General features: G+C 35.8%; 1 protein-coding gene across 1 annotated transcript; it reads right to left on the bottom strand.

Moving 5' to 3' along the window:
• Positions 1 to 5565: 5565 nt before the first annotated feature.
• LOC136850420 (mitochondrial E3 ubiquitin protein ligase 1-like) lies at positions 5566 to 13747 on the bottom strand. The gene is given in 10 exon segments (XM_067124019.1): positions 5566 to 5893; positions 5895 to 5934; positions 6509 to 6597; positions 8161 to 8280; positions 9421 to 9558; positions 10290 to 10368; positions 11892 to 11973; positions 11976 to 12032; positions 12035 to 12086; positions 13518 to 13747. Coding segments are annotated over 10 exon segments (1008 nt in total). The 5' UTR covers positions 13632 to 13747; the 3' UTR covers positions 5566 to 5656.
• Positions 13748 to 14189: the final 442 nt, after the last annotated feature.

Here is a 14189-nt window from a genome sequence, read left to right as displayed (position 1 = left end):
CAAGACTCTTCCCAGCCAATCAGGAGCTTCCACAATGCGAAGAGTCCAAAGAAGGTTTTACATTTTTTAAAATTAGCTTTAGAGTATATTAATAAGTTTTTCCACTGGCCTGGGTAAAAAAAGTAATTTTCGATATATACGTGTGATAAAATTAAAGCTTATAAAAATATCTTGGGGATCCTCATTGATTACAAGCGCAAAAATGAACACGATAATGAGAAACATTCTAATAGACCGCTAAGGAACGAATTCACAAAACTGTTCGATTTTCCTATGACTTTATTTTATTTTTTAGAACGCGTTACTTATTGTTTAACAAACTAAAACATATCATTAGAAGCAATTAAAATATTTAATAAATATGCTTAGTGCCTTCTTATCTTAATGAGAGCTAAAAATGTGGGTTAAAACATTTATATACCGGTAAACAACCGAAACAAACGGCTCATTACTTTCGGACAAAAGTAGCGAATTTTGACAATGAATATAGCGAATTATTACCAATAAACACAGTACTTGAAGTTATATACGAGTAAAGTAGCCAAAAATTAGGGTTCTTTGCAACTCTGCAAATCTTCCTTTTAAAACCGAAAAAACAACAAAAGAAAGGAAATCACGTATTATTGACAACTAAAGTTTCAAAAAATATCCGTGCAAACTTACGTGATCATAGCTATCCCGTAGGAAGCCTTTATGTGGTGCATTTGTTGTAGATGGCACGGGCTCTTACTCACAGAGCCAGTAGTTTGTCCACAGAGTAACCTGAAACTTGAATGAGTTACCATTTATAGATTATATTAGATGTTATTTCATTTATAAAGTAATATGTTCCCTAAATTTCAAAACAAAATATTTGTACAATAAAAAAAAAAAAGCTTACATAAACTTGCATTTTAGATATGGTGTAAAGTCCCCGCTGAGCGAGTTTTCTATGATGAACCACCCGTTTTCTTCAATACCGCTCCAATAGGATCGGGTCAAGCAAAATTAGCCATATTTTTCCTCTATAAAGTAAGTATACCTTAGTTTTACCAGACCACTGAAAATATGTATCTATTACTAATACATTTGTATCTGCTTCTTTTGCACATGTGTTAGAATGTTGCTATGTCAATTCTTGTGAACTCACATTTTACATTACTTGTATTTATCCATTGTAATTATTGCCGAGAGTAGGCTAATTGACCTAAGGTCACCTAAATTCTATTGTATACCTCTGTGTGACGTCCGCACGTCGCTTTATAAGCGGCCTGCATTCTGAATAAAGCATCTCACAGACTCATCATCAACATAGAGTTACGGGCTGCTCTAGGAGCAAGAGCCCGTGCTGGCACAAGGCCAGCTAAATCTAAAACAACAACAACATGAATAAAGTAGTCACGGGCTGCTCTAGGAGCGAGAGCCCGTGCTGGCACAAGGCCAGCTAAATCTGAAACATGAATAAAGTAGCAGTACCTGTCCTCCTGCTCATTATTTTGCACCTCTTAAAATGCCACTGTTCCTAATAAGCAAAAGCAATACTTTCTTGTAAGTGCACCATCAGAAACCATCGTTATTCATACAATTTTTTTAAATAGAAACATACTGGACAAGAATTTCACGAATGAGAGAGAGAGAGAGAGAGAGAGAGAGAGAGAGAGAGAGAGAGAGAGAGAGAGAAAGAGAGATCTGCAATGATAAAGTCTATGCCGTTTATAGTCGTTGTTACTTTAAAAAAAAACTACATAAAACATGCATAGTTTTAGTTTTTATTTGTACACAGATATAATGCAGATATTTTCATTTTGGTAGCCAGCTGGTTAATCCATACCATAGAAATCGATTTGATATGGTAATATTTTCCCTAGAAATTTTCCTTATTAATTATCCAGTGGCTGCTAAAGAAATTCTTACATAATCGTGACGAAATTTATTTGATTTGCAGTGACGTCATCAAAGTGGATTAATAAAAAAAAAAGTACCGTGGAGTAACACTCCTAAAACAACTTGCGTTCAGTTAGTGTTATTCACTTGCCTACAAGCTTTGTCTCTGTCACACCAGCTATTGGTAAATTAAATGCTTAAATTACTATATAATAGCCCTTCATTGTACCCAAAAAGTAAGCAAGCAAGGATAAAGTTGCTCTGTTTTTCACCAAGTAAAAATGTATAATTTCAGCCTACTATTACTGCAGCTCAAATATATATATATATATATATATATATATATATATATATATATATATATATATATATATATATATATATGTGTGTGTGTGTGTGTGTGTGTGTGTGTGTGTGTGTGTGCCTTATCTAGGCAAGTTATCATTGCCAAATCATAAAAAAACTCTATGCACACTCCTCAACATATGATGCTACTAATTTTTTGTGGCCTATCATGTAAGGTCTGTTTGCTCTATACAGCATTTTGTTACGAGCCTTACATGCAAATGACACCTGTCCATTTATATGTATCCCACAAAGATTGAAAGAAGATAAGATACCAGAAATATATGCATAATACATTATTAGTGTCATCATCATGATATCCACTTGTGTATAGATTAAGCTAGACTTATGCATACGTATATGGGATCCTTCTCATCTGGGGGGCCTGAACTCTCTCTCCCCAAAATATATTTTGTCTGTAAATCCAAGCATATATATATATATATATATATATATATATATATATATATATATATATATATATATATATATATATATATATATATATATATATATATATATATATATATATATATATATATGTGTGTGTGTGTGTGTGTGTGTGTGTGTGTGTGCACGTGAAGGAAGATTTAGCTCACGATTTCCCAGTTGAATAGCCCTGCTACATTGGTTACTCTACCCGAAAAATTTGTCTGCCCAAATCTTGGGGGCCTGCAGCCCCCCCAGCCGCCCCTAGCTCGTACGATAATGTCAGCACAGGCTCTTGCAACTTTGACAACCTGTAATTCGTCTCCTTTGTTATAGATGAGCTTCACTTAATTGTTTACAAACCCGCAAGTGTATTTTAACACAGATTTTAAAGGCCAAAACTGCATTTCGTGAAAAATCCTTATGAAATACTTACACAAATTATAAAGAGGAATGGGTGCAAAATAACTGGACGAAAATGTATCCTCAATACAATTTATTATACGATCTGAACGTTTCTGTAGGAGAGAATTTATAAGCAATGTCAAGCAATGTCAGTGATAAATATTTACTGGCTGCTCAAAAAACTATGCATATTCAAACTACATCCGTTGCAGTAGGAAAATCATTCCTACTAATGAATTATCTAAGAGACTTTAACACACTGGCAATAATACAATGAATAAGCAACTCACCTCGCTTTTTCTGGGTACAGCTATCTCTTATGCATGCACTTATACTTGTCAGGGTTCAAAACCAAACAAGTAACTCAAAAAAAGTACCGACAATAAAACACCAAAACTTCACAATCACAAATTTAAGTCACCCCGCAAGCATCAATCACATGTATAACTTTTGTCCCGGGAACAAACGTTATTTATATAATTATATAAAATATATAAACGTTGATGTGAAAATGTAGCCCAACATCGCGTATTGATCCTTAATTGCTATACTGCGCCTCCAATTTACAGCTAGTTCTTTCTTCCTCTGGCTCTTTGGTAGTACTGAAATGACACCAAGATACGAAGCCAAGTCCGTCTTTACCAAAGCATTTGTTACCTCAGGTCACCTACAATATATTATGGTAGGATATAAACAAACACTGTTTTAAGATGACCTGGAGTTCTTTTCGGCGCGACGATAATTCCGGTTCGTAATTTCGTTGACTAAAATAAACATTAATGAGAATATTGAAACTCTTTTAATGCTATTGGAAATTTAAATAGTAAGTATGGAGCGTCAGGGTGCAACGATACCATAAACTTAAACTAAATTATGACAGTGGTCATACCCAGGTTAACCTTGGACGTATGCCCACGGTTAGGGGAAAATCTTAAACATAGTTTATCTTACCCTTATGACACTGCTTTAGAACGTGGCTGAATTCTTTTAGCAGAATTCGGCTTTCCTTGACATTAGAATTATTGGTAGTAGAGACTGCACAAGTCCTCAGAAGCTCAAAAACTTAAAATTCACTGACCAGAACTCTCCTACACTCACCACTTTTATAAACGCCATATACTGAGCCTTTATATAATCAAATTTGTAAGATGTGCTCTGGTAATAGTAAAATCCATAGCCTAATAGGCATAAGCTAAGTTTGCCAGGCTACTAACATTTGCCAGTTAGGCTCTCACCACTTATTTATTAAGGTACACTAATTTGCTATGCTTACCAGGCTTGGCCTGGTCTAACTTGGGACCTAGTTACCCTAGATAGCTTACTATACAGCCAGGTAGGCCTTAGGCTTGGCCTAGTCCTAGTTGCTCTTGACTCTTAAGCTGATTCCTGGTTAATGAAGGTAAATACTCAGCTTGTTATAATTTTAGCCCTGTGGCTGTAAGTAGAGTAGGAAGTTGATTCACTGAATCTGTTACTAAAGCAAATACAACTTAGAGTAACAAAATATTTTGAGAAAAAACTGCTTATCACTTTTCATCATGACAGCACAAAGAAAGTATTGTCAACTTCAACAACACTTATACACTAAAGGACTTCAATATTCGGGGTTGTTAGTGAGACTCTTGAGTAATGAAATGTACAACATTTCATAACTCTGTGACTGTATAATCAACATATTATCATGTCCAAACTCTGAAATTATGTATTCCCAATACAGTGATTTACAGATATTAACAACAATTTATAAGCTTTCATAAAATTATATAAAATGCCATATACCTGTATCAGAATGTGCTACTTTTTTAAGCTGCTAGCACTCTAGCACCCAAACCCAACTTTGGTTTTAAGATGATGCTGCAAAGGCAAAGTTTCAAGACTGAAGTAGTGATTCATAATCTCAGACCTCAAGGTCATGGTATAATTAATGACTACTAGGAGACAAATGATAACAATTACTATAATATCTAGATATTAAGGAACATGTAAATATTCATACATAAATTTAGAAGGGATAATTTCTCGACACTGAGGAGAGTTGTTCAGTATGAGTGAGAACCTATACTGTATACTTGTTAGGTTTATATCTGTTGTGTTGGTCAACACAATCAATAGTTCATACAATACCAGGAAATGACCTGGTTTTTGGAGCTTGCCCATGTCAATATTGAGAACTGGATTTAAACTTACTGTATGGCACAACATCAGATGAATTTGAGTCTTCTTTGCAATAAGCCACCTTAATTGATTTGTTTATGTTTTTGCATTCATGAATTAGCACCATACTAACAAGGTGGACCTAGCATGTGTTTTTTTTAAGCAGAAGACAGACAACTGCCTGTAAAAACAACATAAATGTAAAATAATGTAAGAAAATGCTTTTTAGACAATGGACATACTGTACAGTATATTTCTTGAGGTACAACAATCCTAAAGATATAAAGTATGCTCTATATACACTGTGCTTACCTTTATTATAAAAATATATATAAATATCTACATAAGGTTTCATAAAAACAAAACATATATTGTAAATAAATATACTAATACCAAAATATTCACATTATATATAGAACTACATACAGTATAACTGAAAAGAAAATAGTGTGCATCAATACTATGAAAAGAACACTGGTTGGATTGTCTCTATGTCTGTTCGACAAACAGGACAAACTCTAGGTGACAGCTTCAGTGCACACTCACTACATACACAAACATGTTTACATGGCATAAGGATCACATCCCTAAGATCACAGCAAATAACGCACATGAGACTTTCTGGTAAGTCATGATTTTGGGCTTCTCTTTGTAATCTTGCTTCTTCAAGAATTCTCTCTTCTGCTCGTCTTTTTTTTTGCATCTTTACGCCACTGTCTGTACCAACGTATTAACACCCTGACAAAAGAAAATATATTCGTTATTTATGCTCGTCTATTATATTCTTATTATATGGCTTAAGCAGATCCCTGAGTTAAATTACTTAATTATGCCACCACCAAGTCCTAAGTCCAGTCCTACATGATGTCATCACATTTTTGTTAATGGTGATAAATAATTTACGGTTACATTACTCTACCATTCTTCTCTTACTTGACAATTCTTTTTATTATGCTCCCGTTATGACATAATTCTTTATATTTTACCTACACGAACACATACAGTAGGTACCGCACATGAAAACAAAATGGCACGGTAGACAATAGTTAACTACAAACAAACATTAGGTAAAACATCTATGCAGCATCATAAAAGCCAATTCAACCACCTATTCCAACAGACAACCACCACTAAGGCAATGGAAAGAAACACTAAACTGTTTTAATTTCACGTGTACTCTAAGTTAAAAATAGTTTTGGATAAGCGAAAAAGTATTATCTGTAGTGTATACTTAAATATAAATTTAACTTGAGATGCAGAATAAAATGTAAATTAAATAAATGCAAGAATATGAACTTTCCCATTTTCCTACCTGTAGCAATAATATGCTGTTCCACATGCAGATATAAATGCTAAAACACGTACAACTGGAATGGGCGCTTCTATCTCACCAATGACAGTCTGAAAATAAGAAAATCAGTCAAAAAAAATTTAATATTGCCACACAGATTAATCAGCATCATGTAAAGTGCCTTATATTTACTGTGCCACTAACCTTGGGGTCTTGCATGCAATCCTGGATATTAAACTCTTCCATTCCAAGACCTCTTCAGCTCTATTTAGCCCACATTTTATTCATCTCACTTTCCACCTTTCTCAAAAAATTTCTGAATTATAAACACATCAACTTATCATCATCAATTCTCTTCTATATCAAGACACATTCTATATTTTCACTTATATTAAGCATTTCAAATCCTTACTGTCATATCTACCTCTCTCACCTATTCAGCATGTCTTACTTACAATATAAGTAAGCAATTCATTTCAAAGACTTCCAGCATATTTCAACATTTATGCTACTTTCATACAATTTGTGGAATGAACACTAAAGTTGTTGAACACGGGAGTTTGGACAATAATTCTGAACATCAGTGACATTAAAGCACCTCTAAAATCATGCAAAACTGCATACTTCAGTGAGGCTTGTTTTAAATCACACTACGGCAGAAGATTTGGATCCAGCCCTATAAAATGCATGGACCTTTACAACTTATGTTCTACTGTGTTACTTATGATGTTCAGGGTATATGCATAGTTTTTGGATGGATGGTGTGTGTGTGTGTTGAGACAAATTTTATGCATAATCTTGGGAGGGGGAAACTGAAGTGTTGTAATGTAAGAAATGTTATGGTTACATTTTCTTTATCCAAAAATTCTTTTAGCTCTAGAGAAATGGAGACAGTTCATGAAATTGCCCCAGTACCCAACAGCAATTAAAGATTAATACATGTGAAGAACCCTGGAAAGATTAAATAGTGCACTGAAGAAAGCTTGGTGAAAGGGAACATGGTAATGATGGAGAAATGGCAGGAAAGACTGAAGGATTGCATGGACTGTTTTCACTGAGTGAAGCCCAAATAAGTAAATATATATTTATTCACTCACATGTCTTTTCCACTTACAGGGTGACATCTGCTAGTGGTCAAGGATGAGTCTCAGCCCAATGTCACAACCCTCAATATTAAAAGGGCCTATATGACAACAATTTTGTGGTTTAAACAATAAACAACAACCTTGATAATTTTCAGATCCTCATAAAGATTCTTGATAATTTCCAGTAATACAAGCAATAAATTGTACAATTCTTGTACATTCAGCAGCATGTCTAATGATGACAAACAGTATGCCAACTGGATCACAAATTGCCTACTTGCACTATCATTATTCATTATTCTAAAAAAGTAGCCAGCAGCAGTATAGAGTTATTATCATAAGAGACAGAAAAAAATCAATGGTGCTGGCAGGTCAGAAAACAGTCCCTAACCAGTGGGGCTTTCCTGAAAGTGAGTAACACCTTTACTTGAGATTTAAAGTTTGATACCAGTGTACAATGCCTCGACCAGCAAGGAATTTGTAAAACTACTGTTTGTGCTTTCTATAAACAATATATTAAAGAGACAAGACGCATTACGCAATGAAAATTTTTAATTAAAACACAAGACAGACATCTTTTATACGTACCAACTTGTCTTGCTTTGTCAGAACATATGGAATACTATTTGAAGGGTCAAGATACAAAGCTTTCTGCCTTAACACCAGGTTACCAATACCCAGCAAACTTGTCCCTTCAACCAACATCTCCTGAAATAAAAATAATAAAAGTGAACTTTCCACTAATACTAATGATCACAGAAAATACACTGCTGTATATGAACAAAAACTGCCTAATCCTATAACCTTTTCAATTTTTTTCTTTTTAATTTGCACCCACACCAAACTGACAACACAGTGGTGAACACTGTGATAAGATTTTATGACAATCCTTTCACAAGTTACAAACTGGTCTGCCAGTGAACAACTTAAAGTGGGTGAGCTCAGCTAAAATAAACCCAGCAAGTCCTTCCCTAACTTGGCTTCTTTTAAATGCAGATTTTTTTAAACAAGTTTCGTTCAAGGCAACCACTGAACTGTGATAGTGTGAGGTCTAAAAGTATTCCCAGGATATTTTGCAAACCATGTTAATCTAAAGGACTACTGTACAAGGCTCAACTTTCAGCAATTAATATTTCTCATCTCTTTTCTTCAGGGCACAAAACACAACCCCCTTTCAATAATGTCTTGCAAGCAAGTTTAAAGAGAATATTTGTGCTATTGTCTTCGCTATGTGGGGTATCATTCTGACTATACAGCAATTTTCTTGCATCTTAGACTATGCTATAGCCCCTGAGTGAGTTCCCTTGCCTGAGGATACATTCAGGCTCCCTTTTTCAGTTCTTGTTTTCTTAATAAGTGTGATGGCAGCCTACTTAAAAAGCAGTGCGAATGTTCCTAGGCAAATTTTCAAAAGTAATCTTATTAACTCAACTTTCTCCTTGTTCTTGCTCAATTTTAAGATTCAGTACTGTTATTGCTTGCTGCCACCTCTTGCCCAACCAGCAGCCCCAGTTGATGTAGCCTTCTTGGAATTTCTTGTATTTATACTAAGCATGATACTATATTGTGTAATATATTTATTTACTTTCAGAATTTTTGTGTGGATATACTACCATTAGTGCACATCATTTATTTACTGTTCTTTATTTTATTTTATTTTAAAATAGCAAATATAAGGCACATCTCCTAAGAAGTCATCGACTTTCATTTCACTTTTCTGTACATGTCAGAATATGCATAACTGTAAAATTACACAAAATTCCCTTTACAGTACTATTACTATAATAACGCTATAAATATTGGATGATAACCATTTAAAAAGTCATTCTGACTTCAGCCATACACTACCTCAGTTTGCTGTGTGCCAGTGGACCGAACCCCTTTCATCCAACCCCAAAGATGGTCTGTGAGAGAATTGCTGGCAGCATCAAATTTATCAGTCACAATTGACAAATCAACTTTTTCCAGTTTGTTGGGATCTGCAATCTGGAAAATTAAGAAAATTCATTAAAAGAAAAACTTACTGCAAATTCAAAAGGGTTAATAAAATAAAATCTGGTTCCCCAATTATTTGTCCCTGAGCTGGAAACAATGAAAAATTCCTAAAACTACAGATGAGTTTTATGTTTCAGCTATAAAAATTGTTTTCAACTTCTGTTTAACACAATCCCCTTGGCATCTAGTGTCTTAGGGTGGGCAACACTTGAAGTGATCCATCAGTTCTGGAACACTGGACCACTTTTGTCTTTTCTCACTGGCTTGAGAACTTCCTACTCAGCAAGCTCGCCAAGGAATTTGATATCAACAGCAACCAATGCTAAATTCATTATATAACTCAACATAATGAAAATTCTCAAACCCCTACAAATTCCTCCTGGTTCCCCTCCCCTAGCCCCCATCATCCTTGAACAAAAGACCAGGCCACAATTCCCACCATGACTTTTGTAATGCAGACCTTTCCATAATATTCCATGCAAGAGAGGTCGTATGAAGTATATTGTGAAGTATACCGAATTTTCCTGTTAGAGAAAAAGAGTGAGAAAGAGAGTTTTGTGGAAAAGATTCCAAATCCTGAAATCTTTCTGTACTGGCCTTAACCAATAACTTCCTTCCAAAGGAAAACAGCAATGCAATAAAATGAATGGAAAAAAAAAATTAATAAACTTTTCTGTATAGCACTATTATCAATAATTATCAAATACACAACCATACATTACCTGAACCCCAATTCCATTTTTAATAATCATGAAAGGAACTGTTTTCAATGTAGAGTCAATGGTGCGATCATCTTTCATCCTGAAATGTACGCAAAAATGAATAAGTTACACCCAGAAGAAAAAATATTAAACTTTTCGTCATTATTAAATGTTTACTAGCATGCGATTTTGCAAATTCGTTTGTAAATTTATAAGTTTCATATACAGACACCACCCTACTTACGAACATTTGCCACCCGCAAGTAAGTTCCTCATTGGACAGGTCGGTATAGTTCTCGGCTAGCACACTGCTGGGCCCACGTTCGAATCTCCGGCCGCCAATGAAGAATTAGAGGAATTTATTTCTGGTGATGGAAATTCATTTCTCGATATAATGTGGTTCGGATTCCACAATAAGCTGTAGGTCCTGTTGCTAGGCAACCAATTGGTTCTTAGCCACGTAAAATAAGTCTGATCCTTCGGGCCAGCCCTAGGAGAGCTGTTAATCAGCTCAGTGGTCTGGTTAAACTAAGGTATACTTAACTCAACTTAAGTTTTATTTTATGCAATTCTATACAATAGTACTCAGTGTATTGAGTTTTAAGATAAAAATGAGCAGTGCTGTTCAGCATTGGTTTTATATCATACTGTAAAGAGTACTGTAACAACTTACAAACAATTCAACATGCGAACGGCCGTCCGGAATGTAGCTTGTTTTTGAGTAGGTGGTGTCTGCATAAAAGTAAAGGTACCATTGAAGAATTTTGTGTTTTTTACCCATCGTCTCCCACTGCACCATCTATTTCTACTATTGCTTCTTGTAAATTCCTCATTGTCTCTTAGTACTGTAATGGCAAGCTCTGCTACAATAATGGTTTGTAATTGGCATAAAAATACTTATGAGATACAGTATAAAACATCAGTTACAGAATACTGATATGAAAATGTAGAATAACAGTCTATTATCATGCAAGATACTGGATTATGAAATAAAGGTAGCAGTACTAAACTAGATTATATGGTCACACAGTAAAAGTAAATGATTATAAACAGAAGATCACATTACAGTGAACCCCGTATTCGCGGGGATGCGTCCACAGCCCCGCGAATAGGTCAAATCCGTGAATGCTTAACACCCCTCTAAAAACACTTAGAAGTGCCCATTTTGATAGCTTAAACTAAGAAAAACCCTGTAAAAATGCTTATACCTGAGTATTTTAATAGTTTTATCACAAAAGTGCATTTATTCATGAAAATTATATGAAAATACAGTAACTAGTGAATATTTCTCAGTGAAAAATACCGCGAATGGGCGAATTTTCCGCGAATGATGGCTAGATATGTTCCACAGAGAAACCCGCAATCGTGAGTCCGAACCATGAGAACGCGAATACGGGGTTTACTGTACACAATAATCATGTAATATAACCTTTAAAACAAGGTTACAATACATCATAACCCATATAACCTTTAAAACAAGGTTACATTACATCATAACCATCTCAGAACTTTCAACAAATGATTAAAGTTTACAAAAAGTATACTGTAGCATGTAAGGGTTAGAAAGGCAACAATGAGTTGCACATCACAAGAGATACACACGGCATCACAGAAAAACCTTACCAAACTCCCATGACTTGTGCAATGAGATGTTCTTTGATGGTGTGTCTCCATATCACACCTGTCACTTCTGGATGAGCAAGGCTCGAATAGATCCATCGGTTGCTTGAACAACTCCACGGACGCAAGCCAGCATGCTGCCCCATTTTTAGATACAAGAGCTAGGAGGTCTGTGTCAAGTTCCAACTCAGGTGTCTCCTAAAATAAATGGAAGGACAAAGAATTTGGATGAAGTATGACAATACTAGAAAGCCATTTGTGTAGACATATCTACGACATTCAGTATTAAGAATTTTGTAAACAATTTTAAGGTTTATTGGATACAAGATTTATCACTCTACTAATACCATAACTGTAATCAGGAGGAAAGGAAAGCCTTTGACTCCCAGTGCTCAGTAAATTAGTTATCATTTACTAAGTAAAACCTACCAGTGAGATGGGAAGAAGGTACAACTGGTAAAGTCATTATTTTGCACCTCATGAGGCATGAAAATTCCATATTATTTCATAATGGCTAGAAATGTGGCCCAGTAGGAAGGTAGTGCTGTAAGAGAATCTCACGTGGTGCACTTTAGGCATTACTAATGGGTGTTTGCACTGACTCAAGAGAGTAACTGTGTTTAACATCCTTAATCACTAGTCATAGTACCTTATTGCTAATAATATGCTGTACATTTCTGACTATAATTCATTAAAGTCTACATAGGCTGCCTCAAGACAGCCTGCAAGGTCTATGAGAAGATTAAACAACAGTTTAATGAATCAGAAAGACTTTCTTTACCTATTTTTAATGAATGAACTTTCTCACCTATTTCTACCCATTATGTTAAAATTATAACCTGCTCTGGGTACCTCATTCCTTTAACCAGGAACCAGACTAGACGTTGAGGTGTAGGGCTACTAAGATTAGGCCAGGTGGGTAGTTTGCAGAACGACGGGACTACCTCCGAACGGAAGCTAGGTCCATTGTCTCCGATGTTTAGTGCTACTTTGGGGGAGGGGAGAAGGCCCCTTGGCCAGGTCAGGGCATGGTTCCCTAAGTGAAGTTAGGAAGGTAAGGTCCGGCTAGGTCAAGATATGGCATTCTTGGAAGGGTTAGGTTAGTTTTCGTCTGCAGGACCCGTTCCCCTCGTTCTACACTCGGCCTGGCCGAGCCTAATGCCCAGCTGGCAGCCTGCCATGCCCTAGCTTTGCCAGGGCCTAAATCTGGAGGCTGGGCCAGCCTTAACTTGGATGGTTTAGCAAACTGGCAGCAGATTATTGCAGAGGCTGACAATTGGCAGCAGCTGACTGTAGACTCTACAGTTGTTGGCAGTTTACTGCAGAGCCCGACAACTGTCAGCAACTGAATGCAGCGGCTGACAGTTAACAGCAATTAACTGTTATCGGAAGAGGTCGACGGTTACCCTATCGGCAATTGACCTGGCTATAGAGGTCAAAAAAAAAAAAAGAAAAACACGAGAAACGGCAGGCAAAATACTCCAACATCAAGCTACCTTCACGAGTCTGACATAAAATCATTTTAATTTATTTAAAAATCGTTTAATTTGTCTAAAAATCATTTTAATTTATTCAAAATTCATTTTAATACTGCAAAACAACAATGACCCTGACCTGGGCTTAACTCACCTTTAAATTTTCCAGCGTTTCCTTGCTGGCACGAAGGAAGCAGAACAGGGCATAGCTGACGCCTGCAGTAGCACCCAGACCAACTAAATCCAGAAAGTAGTCTTTAATCGGCATTTTTCATCACTGTGGCAAGTGTATTGCCCGGCGATGATGCTGCAATGGAGCTGTCACTCTCAAGAGCAAATCTTGAGATTCTGCAAGATATTTTCCCCGGTGATTCATGAGAAAAGATGGTGGCTTTGTAACGGCACCTCCTATGCAGCTTATATTTATCGGGTCTTTTAGACTTTTTCTGTGTGTGTGTGTGTGTGTGTGTGTGTGTGTGTGTGTGTGTGTGTGTGTGTGTTTGTTTCGTATTTAATAGATAAACTTTGACCATTTTTCTATATTTCATTCTGTGAATGATAATCATCTATTGCTTTTTTCTTATTTTCCTCATTACAACTCTTATGCGAGAGAATTGCAGTGATTTGCAATATCTTGTCTGTTTCTGTCTCTGCTTCAAGTCTCTTTGAAAATTGTAGATTTCTGTAAAGACTCATCATAACTTAACCTTCCTTAATCTCTGCCATATCACGATGCTTCTTTGTCAGAAATTTATTTTACAGATCTTTACTGGTTTTCTTACAGGTACGATGATTTGGTGGATAGTTGGCAGAGAGTTTCTTGGTG

The sequence above is a fragment of the Macrobrachium rosenbergii genome, chromosome 1 (genome assembly GCF_040412425.1).
Source record: "Macrobrachium rosenbergii isolate ZJJX-2024 chromosome 1, ASM4041242v1, whole genome shotgun sequence".
Classification (NCBI taxonomy): domain Eukaryota; kingdom Metazoa; phylum Arthropoda; class Malacostraca; order Decapoda; family Palaemonidae; genus Macrobrachium; species Macrobrachium rosenbergii.
The sequence above is the reverse complement of the archived record's forward strand: the minus strand, read 5'-3'. Positions and strand labels throughout refer to the sequence as shown.